Source organism: Sebastes umbrosus, chromosome 14, assembly GCF_015220745.1.
Source record: "Sebastes umbrosus isolate fSebUmb1 chromosome 14, fSebUmb1.pri, whole genome shotgun sequence".
In the NCBI taxonomy this organism is placed as follows: Eukaryota; Metazoa; Chordata; class Actinopteri; order Perciformes; family Sebastidae; genus Sebastes; species Sebastes umbrosus.
The window spans coordinates 18,318,795-18,340,832 of record NC_051282.1 but is presented as its reverse complement, the minus strand read 5'-3'; the positions used below and the strand labels follow the sequence as shown (position 1 = coordinate 18,340,832).

At 36.5% G+C, this 22,038-nt stretch overlaps 5 protein-coding genes across 11 annotated transcripts in view; 2 read left to right on the top strand and 3 right to left on the bottom strand.

Moving 5' to 3' along the window:
- mrtfbb (myocardin related transcription factor Bb) overlaps positions 1-1,095 on the top strand; it is an 87,595-nt gene extending 86,500 nt beyond the window's left edge. For all 5 annotated transcript variants that reach the window (XM_037793507.1, XM_037793506.1, XM_037793504.1 and 2 more), the window contains one exon: positions 42-1,095. In XM_037793507.1, the coding sequence (XP_037649435.1) occupies positions 42-511 (470 nt within the window). In that variant the 3' untranslated portion in view covers positions 512-1,095. The remainder of the gene's footprint in view (positions 1-41) is intronic.
- A 2,257-nt stretch (positions 1,096-3,352) lies between these two features.
- On the bottom strand, positions 3,353-6,584 carry LOC119501875. Its single transcript, XM_037792565.1, has 5 exons — positions 6,442-6,584; positions 6,189-6,332; positions 6,021-6,107; positions 4,382-4,529; positions 3,353-4,222 (listed from the first exon to the last, which is right to left on the bottom strand). Exons 1-5 carry the CDS (start codon positions 6,581-6,583, stop codon positions 4,114-4,116), a joined length of 630 nt encoding a protein of 209 aa, XP_037648493.1. The 5' UTR covers position 6,584; the 3' UTR covers positions 3,353-4,113.
- Positions 6,585-7,706: 1,122 nt separating this feature from the next.
- Positions 7,707-11,572, bottom strand: snrnp25 (small nuclear ribonucleoprotein 25). 2 transcript variants are annotated; one of them, XM_037792203.1, is made up of 6 exons: positions 11,272-11,572; positions 11,104-11,217; positions 8,804-8,894; positions 8,531-8,636; positions 8,356-8,430; positions 7,707-8,272 (listed from the first exon to the last, which is right to left on the bottom strand). In XM_037792203.1, the coding sequence occupies exons 1-6, from the start codon at positions 11,302-11,304 to the stop codon at positions 8,215-8,217; spliced, it is 477 nt and encodes a 158-aa protein (XP_037648131.1). In that variant the 5' UTR covers positions 11,305-11,572; the 3' UTR covers positions 7,707-8,214. The 2 variants fall into 2 exon arrangements, with proteins under 2 accessions (XP_037648131.1, XP_037648130.1); XM_037792202.1 differs by having other exon boundaries at positions 11,104-11,567.
- Positions 11,573-11,709: 137 nt separating this feature from the next.
- On the top strand, positions 11,710-16,028 carry polr3k (polymerase (RNA) III (DNA directed) polypeptide K). The gene is made up of 4 exons (XM_037792204.1): positions 11,710-11,971; positions 12,341-12,428; positions 14,430-14,697; positions 14,810-16,028. The coding sequence occupies exons 1-3, from the start codon at positions 11,861-11,863 to the stop codon at positions 14,555-14,557; spliced, it is 327 nt and encodes a 108-aa protein (XP_037648132.1). The 5' UTR covers positions 11,710-11,860; the 3' UTR covers positions 14,558-14,697; positions 14,810-16,028.
- Positions 15,065-21,481, bottom strand: cdip1 (cell death-inducing p53 target 1). 2 transcript variants are annotated; one of them, XM_037792199.1, is made up of 6 exons: positions 21,355-21,469; positions 20,479-20,526; positions 19,846-19,995; positions 19,214-19,360; positions 17,747-18,023; positions 15,065-16,787 (listed from the first exon to the last, which is right to left on the bottom strand). In XM_037792199.1, exons 3-6 carry the CDS (start codon positions 19,919-19,921, stop codon positions 16,676-16,678), a joined length of 612 nt encoding a protein of 203 aa, XP_037648127.1. In that variant the 5' UTR covers positions 19,922-19,995; positions 20,479-20,526; positions 21,355-21,469; the 3' UTR covers positions 15,065-16,675. The 2 variants fall into 2 exon arrangements, with proteins under 2 accessions (XP_037648127.1, XP_037648128.1); XM_037792200.1 differs by lacking the exon at positions 20,479-20,526 and having other exon boundaries at positions 21,355-21,481.
- Between the last annotated feature and the right edge of the window lie 557 nt (positions 21,482-22,038).

Sequence of the window (22,038 nt, the reverse complement as noted above, 5' to 3'; positions counted from 1 at the left end):
GTACTGATTTATTGGATTCTCACACTGAACTTGTTTTTCAGAGATCTCACCCTTCATCAGACAGGATCCTCCCAGCCAGGACAAGCCTCACCCTGTGACAGCCAGCGTAACCACCCTTCCCATCAACACGGTTTTATCCCGCCCTCCACCCGTGGTCCACGTGGCCCAGCCGCCCGCGGCACAGCTCGACCCCTCGGCCAGCTTGGCAGCCTTAACCTCTGACGCCCAGCTGGAAACCCTCCTGGATGTCTCGCTGGGCACCGAGCCACAAGCACTGAAGCTAATGGAGGAGCTGCACTCACCTGTGGTTACCATGGAGGTGGACTTTAATGAAAACACATCGCCCTCTGCTTTGAACTTGCACAGCACCAACATGGACAATATGGATTGGCTGGACCTTACCCTGTCTGTGCCAGCAGAGGGGGTCAACCCTTTGGACATGTCAGCGCCGGTGGGCGTCTTCTCCTCTGACTTCCTGGACTCACATGAACTGCACTTGAACTGGGACTAAAGGAGAATTTGTACACCTAAGAGACAGTTTCAGATAACTTACTTTTTTAATGCAAGGGAGGATGTTTTTTGTTTCCTATGTGGAAAAATAAGGGCTTTTGGAGTTTGGGGCAGCTCTGTTTTGCTTCCTGGCCTTGTAAATCAGCTCAATAATAATCTAATTGTGCTGCGTCAGTTTAGAAGTTCTCGCATTGCTTCCTTTGAGGTGTAAACCTCTGATTGTACGGGGAGACTGAAAGTAGGACTGGTACTGGCAGATTGAGCTGACAGTGCAAGTAGCTTTTAACATTTCAATCTTAAATTGTGCCACAGATTTGTTATCAATCTGTTCTCATGTAATTGCTCTCTCTTTGTCCTCTGATCACAATGAATGTACAGTGTTATATTGGAGCAGAAAGAGTAGGAAAATGTTCTAATGCTGGTTACAGAATTAAATGGACAAACACTGCATGTAGCTGAGGGCTGTTATGTAATTCACTCCACCCTGTCTCGGAATGATCACTATCAAAACAGATTGTAAACACACAACTAGATGTTCCCTGTGTATATGTAAATTGTGAAGCATAAATCGGACGTTTAACTGAACTGAGAGTGCGAATATGATAATATGATATGAGACCACTGAGTTACCATAGTGTCAAACCAGCCTGACCAACCAAGTATTTACTACAAAATACATACTCATAGAAAATGAAATGCATACTCATACTCATAGAGATACTCATCTCTCAAACAGTTCTAGCAGATCAACCAAATCTTCACTCTTGCATCTCCAGTGTGCATCTGTGTAAAACATACTGTATGGAGGACGGAACCTGCCAAAATAAAAATAAATAAATAAATGACTCAATAAATAAATAAATAAATATGCCATTAAATGTAGCAGTAATAATATTAAAAATAAATGTAGCCATTAATTAATTGATAAAATGTAACATAAATTGATATTTCTGTTTTAATTTGCTTCTTTATGTATTTATCTATGTAATTCTTCCCTTATTTATTTACTCTTCTGTTTAATTTTCCCTTTTATTTATTTATGTATCTATTTTTATTCATTTTAAATTTATTTATTATTTATTTTTGCATTCATTTTTTATTTATAAATAAAATAAAAAATAAATGTCTATAATAACATGAAATGCATAAAGAAATGTATAAAGAAACATTTAAAAATGTAAATAAATAAAAAATAAATGCAGAAATAAATAAATACATTTAAAAATTAATGATAAATAAATACAATGGAAAATTAAACAGAAGAGTAAATAAATAATGGAATCAACACAACTATAAATAAAGAAACAAATTAAAACAGAAATATCAATTTATGTCACATTTTATCAATTAATTAATGGCTACATTTATTTTAAATATTATTTTTGCTACATTTAATGACTCATTTACTTAGTGAGTCTTTTATTTATGTATTCCTTTATTTTATTTTTGGCAGGTTCCGTCCTCCATACTTACTGCACATGCTTTTGTAAAAACAATAGTAGCTTAAAAAGTACAATACAGGTAAGGGCAACTAATCACAAGAGTCATCTGCTGTGCTCCATCAAGACTGTTTCCAACTGAATGGAGATAAAATTGTTCTTGGAACATCATTAATTGACTCTTAAAGGGTTAAAAACTATTGAATTATTATGGTCAGCTTGGTTTTTGTTGTTTATTTAAGAGGTGAAAGCATGGCAGGGCATACCAGACCACAATCTCTGTACTCAGCATTACATACAGACATGTCCTACAGAAAAATAACAATATCCATCAGTATGAACTGCTGCTCATGTGTGTTCTTCACTCACTTTACACTGAAATAACATGAATGCATTACAGTTGATTTGTATTGTAGTGACATCTGCTGGCCACATCCAAATCTACTCAGCTTGAGCATGCAAAGTCTGTGGTCTGACTGGTTTTCTTTGTTTTAGCAAATTGCAAAAGACAACACCTGGTATGAAGAAAACAAAATGTAGTGTCAAAGAAACCATTATACACAACATGATGCACCACAGCAGGATAGTTTCTGGGCGGTGGAGTGGTTGTGTTTGTGCATAAAGGTCACCACACTGAATTTTTACGGATTCACTGTCTGCCTCTGCAGGTTATCTGGAGCGTTGCTGGCACACTCATCTGAATGTTGAGGGATTTTTTATTATCTTCCTGTCAGCACATTAATGCCTCATTTGACAATCCAAATGTCACCCTTTTAAAGGGGATTATGCGCTGGAATGAGAAATATTATTTTGTCTTTATAACTCAACACCAAGAAACATTGTAATGCATAGTTTGTAGACCATCTCTCCTGAAACTTTGTCTAAACTGGTGTTTGCTTCTAAACCAACTACCTGCCTCTTCAACCCTTTCTGGGACCTACAATGCTGAATATTGATAATTTATCACTTACGACTGGCATTGTTCCCAACTGCTGTGGTTAAACCTCTGCTGAAGAAACCACACCTTGATCCAGTGAATAATTATTGATCGATCTCTAACCATTCTTTTCAAAAGTACCAGAAAGAGTCGTGTCTCAGCAACTCTCAGCTCACATATTTAACAGTAATTGATTTGACCTTGTCAATGTGTTTTCAGGGCCTGCCACTTACTTAAGTGGCGAATGATCCTCTGCTTACTATGGATTCAGATTTCCCCTGGTGCTTCTATTACTGGATCTAAGTGCGGCCTTTGACACCATAGATCACATATACTCCTAGACTGACTGGAAAATCAATCTGGTGCCTGCCTCTCGCGTGATAAAAGTCTTCTGAAAGAATACATTATGTTTCCTATAGTAATACTACATCTACATTATTCTGATGTGAAATATAATCTATGCTTTTCTCTCTTTATATTTCAACACTTGGTCAAAATATACGCAGTCATGGAACTAATTTCCACTGATGATACTCAGCTGTATGTGCCTGTAAAAGCAAAAATAATCCAGTGCCTTTTAAATCACACTTTTGTACAGCCATGGTTACAGACTCTACACCTTCCTACACTCACATTTTGAGTGTAATTCATTTGCCAAAAAAGAGACAGAACACACAAGTTAATATTATGTTGTTGTATTTTTCAAATTTTCTATGGATGTAGTGATAATATCATTATTGTGAATTCTTTTGGCCATGATAATCGTCAAAATCGTTAAAAGAATATACAAGGAAAGGCTTTAATTTTATTGTTTTGTTTAACAAACAGCTCACCGCATGTGTAAGCCTTAATAGATAACCGAATGTTTACATGATTTCAATAACTTCACAGATTTGAAGTGCTACAGCATCCTTACAGTCATATTGATCAGGTTTTCTAATTCAGTTAAAAATCTATTTGAATATACAGATACATCCTAAAAATCTAATCTGATATATATTTACATACAGGCCACATTTTCCTTCTGAGATGTGCTCCTCCATTAAAATCAAAGTGCTTGCTGAACTGATAAACATTATCCCTCATCCACTGATATTCAGTGATATGACGGTAGTGGATGCAAACAGATGAACTCTGCAAGGGAGCCGTGCTGCTACTTCACCATTAGGTCGATGTGTCTGATGCTCTTTCAGTCTGAGCTTCAAGTTCTCGTCAGCTGCGTTTCTCTCACAGCTTTTTAACAGTAGTAATTTTCGTTCGACACTTCGGACATCTGTGTATGGTCGATTTGAACCTATCGAAGCAGAAAGGAACGAGGCAGCAACCAACCACGCAGCTGCAAAAGAAGGAACAGGAACAAAATACAATTTCAACAAACCTTGGAACATAAAACAATGTCTGTAACACCAGCTGCAAAAATAGAAACAGGCCCGACAAAGGTGTGATTATATTCTCATGCAAATATTTCACCACTGTGGAGGTAATGGTTTCATACCCCGCCAAAGCTGTCATGCAACACACCAGCCAGGTCACACTGCTGACAGCGGTGTAAGTCTCTGTCACGACAAACTGCTGACACTCTGGACACTGTGTCCTGCATGGAAGTACTGGGAAGTTTTCCACGTCCAGAATCACTGCAGGGGCTGTAAAGAACAGGAAGAATTCATGTTAGTTTCACCAACAAAAATCTCACATTTACTATTTTCTCTAACCGCATTAACGCAACTTGGGATTTTTAGGTTGTGGTGTCATATGACACTAGAAAAAGGAATCCATTGGTACGAACCATGCCATGTCTAGCTTGTCGAGAAGGAGGCCAAATAACGCTCCAAACTTGCGCTAAATTTTGGTGAGGAAAAACTGTCATGGCCATTTTCAAAGGGGTCCCTTGACCTTTGACCTCAAGATATGTGAATGAAAATGGGTTCTATGGGTACCCACGAGTCTCCCCTTTACAGACATGCCCACTTTATGATAATCACATGCAGTTTGGGGCAAGTCATAGTCAAGTCAGCACACTGACACACTGACAGCTGTTGTTGCCTGTTGGGCTTGAGTTTGCTATGTTATGATTTGAGTATATCTTTTATGCTAAATGCAGTACCTGTGAGGGTTTCTGGACACTATCTGTCTCTCATTTACATACATTTGCATAAAGCAGCATATTTGTCCACTCCTATGTTGATAAGAGTATTAAATACTTGACAAATCTCCCTTTAAGGTACATTTTGGACAGATAAAAAAATGTGTGATTAATTTGCGATTAATCACGATTAACTATGGACAATCATGCGATTCATCGCAATTAAATATTTTTGACGATTGACATTCCTGAAGTCAACAAATAAATTCCAATATATTCTTATAGGTTAAGCTACCCAGCAGTTTATAAAGTAATTAAAATTAGCTCCACTTTTATCAGCTGCAATATTAAAGCACACATTAATGCATCAATAATTATGATCCAATAATATAATATATATTATTCTGAAATGGGCCATTCTGCATAATGAGTATTTTTATTTTTTTTTACTTTTGGTACTTTAAGTATATTTTAAAGCCAATACTTCTGTACTTTTACTTAAGTAAAAAATTGAATGCAGGACTTTTACTTGTAACAGAGTATTTTTATACTGTGGTATTGCTACTTTTCCTTAAATAAAAGATCTGAGTTCTCCTTGAGCCACTGCATTTCAGTTACATTTACTGACACAAGTGCAACAAGGTTGCACGTGCATGAAGTAAGATATTGTTGCATATAATAAAAAGGACATTTGAGGTTTTCTTTTTTTCTAAAACATAAGATAGAGAATATGAAAACAAACTCTCATGGGGTATAAAGTGCTCTATTAATCAGATAACAGTCCACCATTTGCCCTAAAACTGCATTTTTGTTCTTTTGTTGGGTGTAAAAGTCCACACGTAAAATTGTATATGAGCTGCACTCCAGCTAATGAATGAGGAACTTGATCAGTGCAAAAAAATGTTTGTACTGATGAAGCTTAAAAATGTTAAAGGACAGAAGTCTGTTCTCACTAGATGTGACAAGTGTGACTGGCTGCAGGTGTTGCATTGTGAAGTCAAAAGCCTCAAATTGAACAGTTAAAATGAGCATTTGTGCATCACCGACTCACCAGGGAAATCAGGTGGAGCCTCAACATAGAAAATCTTGGTGACAGGAACAGCAGGCTCACTCTTCTGATAGGAGGTGGAACTGTCCTCTAACAGTGAAGAAAAAAGGTGGTTACAAAACCAACGTATGATGATGAGCAATGATTTGCTGCCAGTAAATTTGGACTCACTCGCTTCTACTTTCTCTGTATTCTTCTCATCTTTGGCATTGAGCATGTTCTCGTAGCTTTGTTCGAGCTCTGCCTTCCTTTCTGCCAGTTGTTTCAGTTTGTCATCAATGCTGTTGATCTCAGGCTGACTTAAGTCTTCCTCCTCTGAAAGAAAAAACAGAAACATATATACTCATAAGCATGAGACGGCAGGTGCAAAATATACAATATGCAAAAGACTTGAGAAAGCTATAGAATTTATTTCATACGCCACCTGTTTGTCTAAATTCAATACGACTCCTCAACTCCTGAAATATGGACTTGAATTTATTTTTTTCCAGAAGTTGTTGTTTCGTGAGTGAAAGCTGGTTCAACTCTGCAGTTATCTGCATCAGCTCGCTGTCTGAAGAAGCCATGGTAAATGCTGGAAAGACAAAGAGTGATTGTTGGATTGTTTTCAATATAAATCTTATGTTTGTTACTGTATGTTTATGCCTGTTTGGTGTACAAAATGCTCCATACTGTAGTGGTGGAAGAGGTACTTTTAAATATATGAATACTCTCCTACAAGTAAAAGTCCTGCATTCAAAATCTTATTTATGTAAAAGTACTAAAGTGTTAGCATCAAAATATACTCAAAGTACCAAAAGTAAAAGAACTCATTATGCAGAATGGCCCATTTCAGAATAATATTAATTATATTATTGGATTTTAACTATTGATACATTCATGTTTTATCACTTTAATGTTGCAGCTGGTAACGGCGGAGCTAATTTTAATTACTTTATATACTGCTGGGTGGCTTAATCTATAATGTTATATCAGAATTTATTAGTTAAATAATATTTTCTATTAATAATCTGAATCTGCAAAGTAACTAAAGCTTTTAGATAAATACAGTGGAGTATTATTTATAATATTTGCCTCTAAGATCTAGTAGACTCGAAGTATGAAGTAGCATAAAAGTGAAACACCCAAGTAAAGTACAAGTGCTTTAAATTTGTACTTAATTACAGTATTTGAGTTAATGTAGTTAGTTACTTTCCTCCACTTGTTTTCTCTTTAGTTTGAATCAAACGTAAGGATACATGTAATAATACATTATCATTTATTAGTTGATTTTAGTGCAGTAAAAAGTACATTATTGAATTCTAAATGGTAGAGTAGAAGTATAAAGGACCATAAAATAGAAATACTCAAGTAAAGCACAAGTAACTCAAAATTGTACTGAAGTACAGTACTTTAGTAAATGTACTTAGTTAAATAGAATGAAGAAGAAAATTGGATTTAGGTTTACTAGTAGTGACATCTCAAACTAAAGACCAATTTTGAAAGTATTAATTGTTTCATAAATCGTTTAATCTATTAAAGCAAATATATTTGCAGGTATCATTTATATACTGTACTTCTCTCCCATCTGTAACATGAACCAGAGACAAGTTTCACAATTTAAAAAAAAGAAGACTAAGACACTAAGAAGTCAAAGACATTACTCAAAACAACTCAACTATTGTTCATAAAGTCCCATATAAAACAGTATTAAAGAGAAACCGTGTTTATTACCATATGTCCTCAGCTGCTCCCAGTGTATCCTTCACAGGTAACATTCAAACTAGGTCAACAAGGGCATAACAGTGTTCACTTATACCAGGAAATATTCAAATTGTCGGATTACGACGGCACCTCTCTGGAAAAATGTAACAGCATGCTCTTGTTGCGATGCAAGTAAAACACAAACACACAAAAATAAAAATAAAATACGGAAATATGTTTTATTGTTTGCAGAAAAACTATACAAAAATCCCACTGGCAGTTAAATGGGGGCTTAACATCTCCAGATATCTTATTTACATGTAGCGTCTTTGAGAAGCATGCTCAGTGTGTAATGTGTACAAAGATATGTCAAAACTTCCCCAAAAAACACTTAAAATACAAATCATACAATCATGAATACTTTGTGAAAGTCATTTCCAGTCTGCGAGGCCGGTAGTACACACTGAAGGAACTGGTGTTTCTTCCTGACGTCACAAACGTTGGCTGCGACATTTCACTTTTTCCTGAGTCTCTTCATGAACGTCACTTCATCTCTGTTCCTGATCCCGTAGCTGAAGATATAAAGAAATAGAGTGAAACAGTGCTGATGATAAGAGCACCACAAGTGAAAGAGGTGATTATTTGATGCACTTACTCTTTAAGCCTCATCTTGTCGTCTTCAAGCTTTTCCCCTTGAAATACTAACTGATACGTTCTCCAAACATATCTCCTTTAAAAGAAAGGAAGCAAACCGAGGCAATCAGTTTGGGCATGTTTTTTAAATTTGAAATCACTTTTATGTTCTTGTGTTTGTGTGTGTGTGTATTTACCAGCTGACATGTTTCACTCCGCCTTCACGTTGTTGTTTCAGCTCCATGAATCTGCGAATGGCCTTCTTCAGATCAAGTACACAGGCATTTTGCACCACCACTATGGCTTAGGGAGGAACATTGTTTTAAGGTATGGTTAATAAAAATAAACTTTAAAAAAAACAAACATTATTGTTATAATTTGAATAATTGTGTTCACAAATGATTATGTGATCAGAAAACAAACTACTGTATTGCTTCAAAATGACACAACAAAACAATCTCAACACTTACGCATTATCTCTCCATCTGCCTTTAAAACCCTCACAGTCATCGCCTGGCCGTACTCCAAAGCAATCTGAGAATTCACCTCCTCCAGAGTCACCTAAAGATAAAGATGATCTCGGTTCAGGAAAATGTACAGGACTTATTTTATCTATTGAACTGTTTAAATGATATCAGAACTTGGATGGATCTAAACTTCCTCTATATTTGAACAACACTTAAATTACCCTCTTCCATCATAAGACATTGGCTGCAGTTTATTTTTTAAATGTATACATTTCAACAATTACCCTCACTATTTAAAACAGTGTATGGTACCTTCCTCCTCTAATTATCAATTGAGACACTATATACAGCTCTTTCTTTCTGTTCCTGCTGTCTCTAAGTCAATAGCTTTTATATTTTAACCTCCCACTGAGTGTAATAATCTACCTGTAAATATACAATCCATATCATCTTTCCACTTGTTCAAAAATGCCCTGTCTTCTTATTATAGGATCAGTTGTACATGTCCATAATAAGAGATAAGATAAGATAAGATATTCCTTTATTAGTCCCGCAGTGGGGAAATTTGCAGTGTACAGCAGCAAAGGGGATAGTGCAAAAAACAAGATGCGTCAGCTAACACAGTAAAAAAAAGAGCTAAACAAAGTGTAACCAAATATGAACCATTTAAATAGAAGGAAGTATAAAAATAGGAGCATTTTATACAAAATTGACAATAAACAGACTATTAACAAAAATGCAGAAGTGGAAAATGATATTGCACAGTGAGAATGAAATGAAATTCCACCTGAAAATATCAGGTTATTGACAGTTTTTGGTGTAACACCTCTATGATTATGATCTCCTGATCTTATTTGATATTTATTGATTTGTCACATTTGGTTTCATTTAATTATCTTTTATTCATCTAGTTATTTTTGCTTTTTACTAAATGTTTGGTCTAATTGTGCTTATATTGTCTTTTTCTCGTTGAGGACCACCCTTGAAAACGATACTGTACATCTCAAGGGGTTATTCCTGTTAAAGGTCCCATATCGTGCTCATTTTCAGGTACATACTTGTATTTTGTGATTCTACTAGAACATGTTTACATGTTGTAATGTTCAAAAAACACATTATTTTCCTCGTACTGTTTGCCTGAATATACCTGTATTTACCCCTCTGTCTGAGACACTCCGTTTTAGTGCATTTCAATGGAATTGCAACGGAATTGCGTTGCTAGGCAACAGTTTGGGTCCATGTTTACTTCCTGTCAGCTGATGTTATTTACATATATTGCAACAGGAAATAAACTGGGACACATTTAGACTGTTTACGTTTAAAACCGTGTAACGGTCTAAATATTGTAAATTTGTGACATCACAAATGGACAGAAAACCTAATGGCTTGTTTCAAACGCACAATTTCTGAATACGGGCTGTGTGTATTTCTCCGTATATTGAGCGTTTTGATAGTTTAACAGTATTTATATAGCACTTAAACCTGCTTTATAATATAAAAAGACCCGAAAATCTCACTTTTTACAATATGGGACCTTTAAAGCATTTCCCCACTTTGTGGCTTGTTTTTTGCTCTGACATTCACTATAATAAGGAGTGGGAACTTAATTTAACCAAGTTTGAGCAATTCTACCAGTTAAATGAGATTGAAGTCTAGAGACATCTCAAGAAAGATTGTGATGTATTCAACCAGGAGTGTGAATGTACTGCAAGTAAATGTAAAATATATTTAATTATATATATATATATATATATATATATATATATATATATATATATATATATATAATAAATATATATTTAATAATATATATAATAAATATATATATATATTATTATATTATAGAATATAAATATATTTTACATTTACATGCAGTACATTTTATATATATATATATATATAAAAAAATTCTGTATTTTATATAATATTATATAATATTATATATATATTATAATATATATATATGATATTATATTATATATATTATAATATATATATAATAATATATATATATTATATAATATATATAATTAATATATATATATATTATATATAATATATAATAAATATATATATATATATAATTAATATATATATATTATATTATATATATTATATAATATATAATAAATATATATATATATTAATTATATATATTATAATATAAATATATTTTACATTTACATGCACTACATTTTATATATATATATATATATATATATATATAATATTTCTGTATTTTAACTAGTTTTCCTCACAGGACACACTGCATATAAAGTTTATTACTGACAGATCAAACCAACCTGAATTGGCAGATCACAGAGTAAAGGGTCCTGCACAAGTCGAGCAAGTCCCTCCTCGAAAATATCCAGGATCTCTGAGTGAGGAAGAGCCTCCTCATCTTCCTCCTCCTCCTCTGGGTCTAAAGCTGTCATCTCTGTCTGGTCGTCCAGCTCTTCATCCTTCACAGACAGTACAGTGTCTCTACTCTGCTCCTCCATCATCACACACTAAAGTCATTTAACTAACACTTTGTCACGTTTGCAACAATAAAACTACTAAATAATATAAGTAAAAAAGACTATAACATTTAGTGCGATACTCAGATTTAACAAATACAAGCTGACACTTTTTAAACTGGAAATTATTTCACTGCCAAAAAAGCTAGGAAGTAAACAATGTGTACAGCAAAAAATACCGGTAGGCAACCGTAGCTCAGTATAAAAGGTTCCGCTTTAGTTGACGTAAAATTCAGACACCACTTTAAAAGGTATTTTATTAAGTAGACAAATGTTATTCAATGTTATTCAGAAGTGGTTGTATTTTTTAGGATGTGGTTGTTAAATTAATGTAAAACCATTATTTGTGTGTCGTTTCCCACCGAGCGATAATAAGAGTAGCACCTGCTTTCATCAGCCACTTCCGCTGCTCCACATGCCTCAAACTGTGTTCAGCAAGGAGGTTTAAACAGTTCACTCTAGCTGTGTACAAGAGAGTGACTTGTATTGAGTTGTGTTGTTTTCCCAGTAGCTGTTAGCTACATATATATTCCCGGATAACATGCTTCTGTTTTGTCCAACCTGCGGGAATGTTTTAATTGTGGAGGAAGGACAGAAGTGCATGAGGTTCGCCTGCAACACCTGTCCATATGTCCACAACATCACCAGAAAGGTGAGACATTATGTACCTTCAATGGGTTATTTTAAATCAGTGTTAATGTCTCCTTGGTCTCACATGTGGCTATCTTGCTGCTGCCTTTTATTAAACCAGATAATGCTCTTATACTGCACTACAGCTCTTACTCTTGTGTGTTATATTCTATTTTAACTTCTATCCTATGGCTTTTATTTTTAGCTTGTTTTTATTTTCTAATCTTTAATGTTTTTATAACTGTTTTAATTATGTCTTAATGTTCTTTTGCACTTTGTCTTAATGTTCTTGAATGTTTATGTGAAGCATTTTGAATTTCCCTGTTGCTGAAATGTGCTCTACAAATAAAGCTGCCTTGCCTTAACTTTGACATGATTTTCTTTTCTGTAGGTAAATAATCGGAAGTATCCCAAGCTGAAGGAGGTTGATGATGTTCTTGGTGGAGCTGCAGCTTGGGAAAACGTGGACTCAACTCCTGGTAAGTGACATAATTCATGGTGTGTGTGTGTAGGCTTCAGTTTATCCCTGCATCAAAGGCCAGTAATCCTGGGGTCCTATACTTGCACATCTAATCCAAAAGGGGCCGGTGCTGACCTGAAAGTGAGCAGATCTATACAATCATTTAATTTTAACTTAAAATCATTTGTTTGTTTTAGGGCTGTCAATCAATTATGATATTTAATCGCAGTTAATTGCATAATTGCCCATAGCTATTAATCACATTTTGTATCTGTTCACAATGTACCTTAAATGTATGTATATATTTAATATTGGAAATCAATTAACAACACAAAACAATGACAGATATTGTCCAGAAACCCTCACAGGTACTGCATTTAGCATAAAAAATATGCTCAAATCATAACAAACTGCAGCCCAACAGGCAACAACAGCTGTCAGTGTGTCAGTGTGCTGACTTGACTATGACTTGCCCCAAACTGCATGTGATTATCATAAAGTGGACATGTCTGTAAAGGGGAGACTCGTGGGTACCCATAGAACCCATTTTCATTCACATATCTGGAGGTCAGAGGTCAAGGGACCCCTTTGAAAATGGCAATGCCAGTTTTTCCTCACCCAAATTTAGCGTACGGTTTGGAGCGTTATTTAGCCTCCTTCGTGACAAGCTAGTATGACATGGTTGGTACCAATGGATTCTGCAGGTTTTCTAGTTTGAGCCCGCTGCAACTTAAAAATTGCAAGGCTGCGTTAATGCGTTAAAGAAATGAATGGCGCTAAAACAAATTTGCGTTAACGCATTATTATTGCGTTAGATTTGACAGTCCTAGTTTGTCTTAGATCTCTACAGTGTCATCGTTGATTTAAATAAAACTTAGGTAATAAGCAAATTGTGTTTGAGATTTAAATCACAGAAATGAAAAATAGGACATGCAAACGTATATTTTTCGTGTACAGCCCGATTTAGACATTCGAGCAGCTCAGCCTTTTGCCATGTTATGCATGTTTGATATCACATAACATATATATTTTATATAAATAAAAAATATAAAATTCTGTGAAAGTCTTCATGATTCACACAGATGGCACATTAGGAGTGTCTTACAGTATAAAACATATTGCAGGATTACCTGTGTGGCCATTCTATCCTCATCATGGGGAAAATGTTGTGATAATGTCGTCTACCGTATAATCTGTCATTCTCAGCAATGTTTTTAATTTCAGCTCTTTATTTAACAATAGCTGGATTCAGGGTGTCATTTTATTTTAAGCCATCAGTGGAACTGACATTCAACACTTCTCTCTAGGGCTGTCCTCAACCAAAGAAATTCTTAGTCGACTAACACTCTTGATTTTTGTCGATTAGTTGATTTAATCAACTGATCTGTAAAACTGAGATTCTCCACAAAGAATCACACAACAGCACCACTTTAAATCTTGTGTTTACCACAGATGTGCTCATACGTTTCTTGGAAATAAGTCATACAGCATGAAAAAAGCATAAAAAACGACTAAAGATTAGTCTACTAATCGACTGAGAGTGGGCAGCCCTACTAATCATGTTTTCTGAATTTAACTATCCTACACCCTAAAATCAGTTTGTTTTGTTTTTTATTTTAACTTAAAACTGAAGCACAACAAATTGTACAAACACTCATGGAGTCTATTTTTTTCACAGCACTGAATAAAGCCTTTCACTGTATCAATATTACACTGTTGAACTTTCTAGTAAAATCTAAGCACCAGTTAATCTCATTAGATTCCTTGAGTGTGTGTTGTTCTTGGCAAAGCTGTTCTGATTTCTAAGCAGATCTTTACTAGAATAAATAAAGGCTGCTCGCACACACAGATTTGTTTTTCTTGGAGATGATTCATGTATTAATTTGAATATTAATCCGGTGAGCTGTTACAGCTGCATTGTCTCATACATGCCTTCTCTTTTGCAAAGAGTAAACCAAATATGGTCAACTCCAGGATTTCTTGTGATTGTAAACTGACACTTACTACCATCTGCTTACAGAAACCTGTCCCAAGTGTGGCCATCTTCGGGCGTATTTCATGCAGATTCAGACCAGATCAGCTGATGAACCGATGACGACTTTCTACAAATGCTGCAGTGCCCCGTGTGGACACCGATGGAGAGACTGAAATCTTTGCACTTTGAGAATTGTAATGTACGTAAATGGGACATATCCCAAAAAACTCACTTTTTCAGTGCTTGTGCTCATACATCTGGGTATCTGGAGCGTCTACCAACCCACAAACTGTGAGATAAGACAACCCAGTCAGTTTTTTGTAGGCGGTCTAGAACAGAAAACGTGATTCAACAAGCCATTGAGATTTGGCTCCCCTTCCTATGTCACATGCAGGCTCATTAGAATATATCACCCACAGTTTGAGAGCTACCTTTACAAAGGTTCACCATATATTTCTCTCAAGCCAATCGGAGCAGATTGGACTTTTTCAGGAGGGGGTCTTAAAGAGACGGGCGCTAAAACAGAGTGTTTCAAACAGAGTGTTTCAAACAGAGGGTGAATACAGGTATATTCAGACAGACTATGAGAAAAATGTGTTTTTTGAACATTCAAGCATGTGAACATGTTAATAGGCATGGTTAATTTTCCAAATAACATTAAAATGAGTTTCAAGGAAAAGTCCTGTTCTGATTTTTATTGATAAAATAGTACCTGTACACAACAGTCAAACAAATTTTGACTTACATAGTTATACATATCACAGACATTTAGAGAGCAATGCAGACCAGCATTATCCACGACAATGGCATACAGTACTTCGTATTAAAAGTTTCAATGCAATCCTTCAACTCAAAATTCACTTTCTTGCACAGTTTAGCTAGCCTCAAGAAGAAAAGAAATCAAATGCATATATAGTCAAGGAACTAGCCAGTGAGAATTATTTGTTTTTTGATGTGTGGCTCATGCAGACAAACTGCACTTTGTGAGTGATGGTGAACCGCAGATCGGGCATGCTGTGGTGAGCATACAATGGTCCTTCATTGTTAGTAGTAATCTCAATGGAATCACAATGTCTTTTTGCAAGATGTCGGATACAATCATTTATTTGAAGCTTAGTCCTAGCAGAGAGGTCACTATTTAGACATCTGTATTTATTAATCTAACATGCATCTGAGCAATGCGGGTAATCTTAAAGGGCTGATGCCATATTAGGAGGGTTACAGGCTAAACAATGTTATGTGATGATGATGGTGCCACCACTGTAATTTGTTTGCCAAGATACTTTTCTAGAGAGAGGACACAAGATGTCATTAAGTGTGTCTCCATCAGTAACAGTCAGCTCTACTTTTAAGTCTACTGAAATTATACACTGCTTTTACTCATGAGATGACACTAAAGCCCAAATCTCTCAAATACCAGTGATTGCTGAGGTTGATAGTTTTTATGAATGCATCAGAGGGGGAAATTGAATTCCAACTTAAAGTGCAACTCTTTGCTTTTTTATCAAAATTAAGTACATCATGGACAGATGGCCGTAACCGTAAATCACTGAACCTTTCGTGACTACTGACTGAAGCCTAAAAGATTAATAAATAAAGCAAGTAACATCAATCTTGGGCATTCCCAGACAAGCAAATACATCAGTTTTATCGAGCTGAAAATGGTTCGTTAATTTGCTCACATTCAAAAAGGAGTAATGATAAAAAGGAAAAACTATGTCTGTTAGAAACAAAATGATCAAAATGGACAAAACTGTTCACAGTTCTCAATATTAACTTGTTAAAATAGTGGATAAAATATTTAAAATAAATACAAAAATAAACAAGAAAAGCTAACCCAGCAAGTTGCTTCTCAGCAAGATTCACAGATGAATTCAAATAAATAAAGTGACCATTTTCACAGCTTTCGCCGACTGAGGCTGTCAGTCTATCCAGATTTTTTTTGTTTACCGTTAACATGCGTAACATTACAAGCCTTTTCTCCGGCTTTCCATACAGGATCCCGTGTGCCTGCAGCCTATCCATCTCTGTGGATGTTTTAGTGCCCTAGGTCTTCTATACTTCGGTGAGATTTGTACATTTCAAATGCATATTTATACATGAAAGAATAATGCTGAAAGATATATACAGTAAATACTCGGTGAACTAATGAGAAAACCGCACTGACAATTTAAGAGGGCTACACAACACTTTGCAAAAATGGGGGGAAAAAGCCTGTCACTACCAGCAGGAGGAGCTGTGAGTTTATGTGTGTGCATGTACATGTCTCTGTAGCATACAGCTGTCGGTGGTTAGCATATACGCTTGTATGTATAAATGTAGCCCTTACAGTAAGGGCAGGTGTGTGTCACATCCTTGAGGTCATCAATCAGACAGGGAATCAAGCAGCAGCCGAGATCACACCTGAAAACGAGGGACAGACAAAATATGATGCAAATGAAAACACCCGCACACGGTTAAATACGTTAAACAACCATTTTGCTATTGTAGTGAGTGGAGTGATGCCATCCTGAGCAGAGAATGAAGTCACTCTCCCTATGTGTGGGTTTCCCGTCCGATGCACGGCGTCAATTGTGCTGTTAGCACCATTAACTGCTAGCCGCTGGCTCAGCCGTGGAGTCAATCCTTCAATCATAGGGTAATGTCAAAAGGGGAACCCGCAAGTTGGGGAAACTCTCGCCATATGTTAAGGTTAGGCATTGATCTCAAACAGGTAAGGTCAGCATAGTTCGTTGGGCAGCAAGTCTCGCGAGAGTTTTTGCAGATCTCAGATCAGGTTTTGCAATATGCGGGTTACCTTCTAGACACAACCCAATCATAGATATGCTCTGAATTTCAAATTTAGCACCTTTAGTGCCCAGAAAAGTAGAAGTGGAAGTCCAATGGAAGAAAAAACAAAAGCTTTTTGTCAACATGCAGACATCTGGAGTCAGCACAGCTTCTGTGACAAAAGCAACTTTATGAACTCTGTTAATAGCCGGTGTATTCTCTGCATGCCTGGGGACAGGAATGAAACGAAGACGAGTATCTATAGTTAGCCTATTCAAATACAGGTCACAGGCAGCTATGTAGGTTTTCTTCCACAGTATCTTTTTAATTTGCATGTGTCAAACCATAAACAGCTGCACTTGCTTTGCATATAGACGGGTTTACGAGAATATGCGTGAGTGTGAACTACTAACAGACAGTTAAAAGGCTTGATGAGTTTGAGCCTCTAATTTACTCTAAAGGAGTCATGTGTATTTTAGAACTGCGGTCTTATGTGTGTGATAAATATTTATAAAGTAGAAGGCCAACAAAAACCCTACCACAATGCTACAAACAACTGCTAGGTGACCTTAATGAGTGTGCTACTTACTTACCCTACAAAGAAGCAGAAGAGGCAGAAGAGTGTGTTCATGAGGCCGACATCGTGGGAGATGCGGGTGACGATTGCCTGCTGACAGTGCGGACACACCGTCTGCACCGGTGAGGTCTGGAACATTTCCCCCTGCAGTACGGTCACGGTGGTGGCTGCTCCCGGAGGAGCCAGGACGGTCGCTGTGTGACCTCCCATGTGGACAAAATGACTGGGACCGGGGCCCATCTGTCCTGGCATCGGGTGAGGAAAGTGACCGGGCGGAGGTGGGTAGGGGCCACCTGTGTAGAAGGAAATGATACTTAATATACTGTATTGTATATGAATTTAGACACAGGTAAGTGATGTTAACAATGAATTCAATGACTGATGTTCAAGTGTCACTAGTACTGCCAAACCCACTGAGAATTAACATCCAACATTGCAGCTCAATGTAGTTTTTAGACATTTTATACTCTGTATATATATGTATATGTATATATATATATACTTTGTTTAGGTTTCCCAGCTCCTACCAACCAAAGGTGAAGCCGAGCCCAAGGAAACAAGTGTCTGGTGAAGAAAGTTAACAAGGTAAAGCTAAATAATTGAATTATGTCACGTCAAGTGGCCAAAAACATGGCTCCAAATGAAAGCTTATGTTGCTCCATCTGTCATCATATCATATGTTATGGCGGTGTTTTATTTTAGGACTGTCAAAGTAAACGAGTTAACGCAAACTCATTTTAGCAACACTAATTACTTTAACGCATTAGCGCAACTTGTGGTATGTTTAGGTTGTGTCGGGCGGGAGAGTTTTAAAGCAAGAGTGACGATGCTGGCACCATATGAAATTAGAAAAACTTAAGAAATCCATTGGTACCAAAATGTCATACTAGCTTGTTGCGAAGGAGACTAAATAACACTCTCCAAACTTGTGCTAAATTTTGGCGAGGAAAAACTGGTATGGCCATTTTCAAAGGGGTTCCTTGACCTCTGACCTCAAGATATATGGATGAAAATGGGTTCTATGGGTACCCACGAGTCTCCCCTTTACAGACATGCCCACTTTATGATAATCACATGCAGTTTGGGGCAAGTCATAGTCAAGTCAGCACACTGACACACTGACACACTGACAGCTGTTGTTGCCTGTTGGGCTGCAGTTTGCCATGTTATGATTTGAGCATATTTTGTATGCTAAATGCAGTACCTGTGAGGGTTTCTGAACAATATGTGTCATTGTTTTATGTTGTTAATTGATTTCCAATAATAGATATATACATATATTTGCATAAAGCAAGTATATTTGTCCAATCCCATGCTGATAAGAGTATTAAATACTTGACAAATCTCCCTTTAAGGTACATTTAGAACAGATAAAAAATGTCATTAATTTACAAATAACTATGGACAATCATGCCATTAATCAAGATTAAATATTTTAATTGATTTGACTAGTTTATTTATAAATGTAGACTGTCTGCAGCACCTGGAGGTGGTAGAGGCATTGGCATGGGCATGGGCCCTTCTCCAGGGACATGTGGGGGAAGGAAGCCTGGGTGTGTGGCCTCGTAGGGTGGAGGACCGTAGTCTGGAGGCAAGGGCTGTCCCTGTATGGGAGCATTTCTGATGGGAACTGTTATTGAAAGATAAACACAAAGAGAAAAAAAGCTATTGAAGAAAAGTGCACACAGATTTGAGTTAGAGTCAACAAATGCAAAGAATTCATACTGCAATACAATTGCACTTTCTATTAAGACTTTTGCAGTTCTTGGTATATTAATTGGTGTTGTGGTTTAGATCAATTCAAGCTGCTTTATGATACCAGCAAGTGTTACATTAATGTCATTCTGTCTGGAGCTTCTCAGGTTATGATTTCAGTCTCAAATCAACATGAAACCAAACTCCAACCAGTCAAGCTGGCCCTGCTTGGTTATGTGTTCAAAACATTTTGTTCTCGGTTAATGAATCAGAGATGCACTTTTTAACAAACACAGGGACTATTTTTAAGTCTCCATGGTGACAGTTTACTCAAGCCATAATGATTAAAATTTGGTCACACACTGCATCTGTGAGTGCCCATTAACATTCACCAAAATCCTGCATGTTTAGTTTTATTACCAGGTTGTCCATTCTTCTCCTCAATGAGTGGGGCACTGGGTCCTCCGGGGTACGGAGGAGGAGGATCACTGGACATAGTGGCCGGATGTCTGTATAGGGAAAGGGGTTGGACACGAAGCTCCCCTCACAACTCTCCTGTGGACTTTTATTCTGTTAAAAAAAAAAAAACACATGCAGTTTGACAACTTAGTAAAATGCAGTAGGGTTTTTTAAGCAACTTTGTGATGAAAAACATTGACTTTTGTTGCTCTCCTTTATTGGAGCACTGTCTAATATTTGTTGAGTACTCAAACAGTACAGTAAAGCCTGCGATATTATTTTACTATGATGTCGTGACTGTAGAGAGCTGCAGGGAAATTTGAACCCACCAAAATAGATCACTATGTGGGTCAAAAATGTGTTAGTGAATGTTTTCCACAGGAAACAAATCAGAATCGTGTTTATTGCCAGGTGTATGAGGTATACACTAGGAATTTGCTTTGGTTTTGTTGGTGCAAATAAGCAGTAAAATAACAAAAGAATAGATAAAAAAAACATTAGAATAAAAAAATAAGAATAGATTGAGGCTCTTTCAATTTTCCAATCTGTCAATATATTCACAAAGAACTGGCTAACAATGAAAAAAATACTTACTTGTTACTGAGAAAAGAAAGATTCCTCCTGAGGAATCTGTGCCACAACCTGTAATATGATGAAAATATAGAGGTTTACTTTATTTTTTTTACTTTAAGTTACTTTACTTGCACTGCACCGAAGCAAATTCCATCAACTGTGGGTTGATATGGCAATAAAAGGATTGATTGATTGATTGATTGATTGTTAATAAGGTACATAACAATGAATCACTTTAGTGGCCAAAATCCAGACTTTTATTCAGGCTCAACAAAACTGCCCCTTTGAGTTTAAGTAAATAAAGCCCAGCTGAGTGACACCAGAAACAAAAGTGAAACACCATCTCAATAACACGTGTTTACATACAGCAGGTGCCTGTTCTCAGCTAAGCAACTAGCCAGAGAGCTAGCTGATGTTGTTTCTTAATCCTTCCTCAGATAATCCAGCTCACAGCTACTTGCACAACTAACCATGAACAACTTAGTTACGTAATGCAGGCTAGCAGCAGAATGATGTTAACTTGAATTAGGGCGCGTTTCTAGAACAAGTCACATTATTATTAACATGTTAGCTAACGGAGTGTTTACTAGTGTTAGCGAACTGGCAGATCATTTATCCCACCTTGCTCTTATACAAAAGGTTGCTGAATGACTGACAATGTCAATGACAATGTTTGTTTACAGCTGGTTAGGTAACTAGTAGGACAAAGGTGTGTTTGTATGTTAGCTAGCTGTCGTTAGCTAGTTAGCATGCTAGCGTCGCCATTCTCGACAGAGAAAACAACAGACTGATAATAACAAACACGTGTTCATAAATGAATGGAATAAACGTCTATAGCGTTGTGAAACATAGTTCATGTTGATGGTGCAGCTGTCAGTGTGTTGAGAGGTGAATTACCTGGTTGTGTGAGAGACGTGTAGCCTGTCTGTCTGCTCGCTGTGTAGCTGGAGTTGTTTGACGTTAGCAGCTCATCCGATCATCCTCCCGACGATGAGAGTCAACATCCGGTCAGACACATTACTGACGTCATTAAGTCATATTTACACTGGCAGGTGTAAATATGACTTAATGGGAAAAAAACTTGTAAAAGATAAGTATTATTATATACTATAATACCAAACACTAAGAGGTAAAAGCTATAAGGCAGCAAGACAAGTGCTTTTTTGATTAAATTGGCTGCTGACATTTCATATTATTTTATTAAAACCGCATTTTTGTGATTTAAGTTGCATGCTTAATATTATCTTTATAAAGTAAACACAAAAAAAATAATTATTATTATATTTATTTTGAAAGTATTCACCGGAAGTGTCAGTGTCTGCGCTGTATTCGAAACCGCATACTGCATACTACTGAGGAACGCAGTATGCAGTATACAGTACATACTGCATACTGCGTTCCTCAGTAGTATGCAGTATACAGTACATACTGCATACTGCATACTACTGAGGAACGCAGTATGCAGTATACAGTACATACTGCATACTACTGAGGAACGCAGTATACAGTATACAGTACATACTGCATACTACTGAGGAACGCAGTATGCAGTATACAGTACATACTGCATACTACTGAGGA

Bases quoted from the DNA above. Each gene is read 5' to 3' on its own strand.
- LOC119501875 (XM_037792565.1), bottom strand. From the start codon at position 6,583: ATGGCTTCTTCAGACAGCGAGCTGATGCAGATAACTGCAGAGTTGAAC. The intron at 4,530-6,020 runs GTGAGTCGGTGA...TGTTCTTTACAG, and splicing joins GGCTCCACCTGATTTCCCTG to CCCCTGCAGTGATTCTGGAC. The intron at 4,223-4,381 runs GTATGAAACCAT...CTTCTTTTGCAG, and splicing joins TGCATGACAGCTTTGGCGGG to CTGCGTGGTTGGTTGCTGCC.
- snrnp25 (XM_037792202.1), bottom strand. From the start codon at position 11,304: ATGATGGAGGAGCAGAGTAGAGACACTGTACTGTCTGTGAAGGATGAA. The intron at 8,895-11,103 runs GTTGGTTTGATC...CTTTATCTTTAG, and splicing joins TCTGTGATCTGCCAATTCAG to GTGACTCTGGAGGAGGTGAA. The intron at 8,431-8,530 runs GTAAATACACAC...TTTCTTTTAAAG, and splicing joins GGAGTGAAACATGTCAGCTG to GAGATATGTTTGGAGAACGT.
- polr3k (XM_037792204.1), top strand. From the start codon at position 11,861: ATGCTTCTGTTTTGTCCAACCTGCGGGAATGTTTTAATTGTGGAGGAA. The intron at 11,972-12,340 runs GTGAGACATTAT...TCTTTTCTGTAG, and splicing joins TCCACAACATCACCAGAAAG to GTAAATAATCGGAAGTATCC. The intron at 12,429-14,429 runs GTAAGTGACATA...ATCTGCTTACAG, and splicing joins AAACGTGGACTCAACTCCTG to AAACCTGTCCCAAGTGTGGC.
- cdip1 (XM_037792200.1), bottom strand. From the start codon at position 19,921: ATGTCCAGTGATCCTCCTCCTCCGTACCCCGGAGGACCCAGTGCCCCA. The intron at 19,361-19,845 runs GTAATAAAACTA...TTTCAATAACAG, and splicing joins GGAGAAGAATGGACAACCTG to TTCCCATCAGAAATGCTCCC. The intron at 16,788-17,746 runs GTAAGTAAGTAG...CCTCGTTTTCAG, and splicing joins CTCTTCTGCTTCTTTGTAGG to GTGTGATCTCGGCTGCTGCT.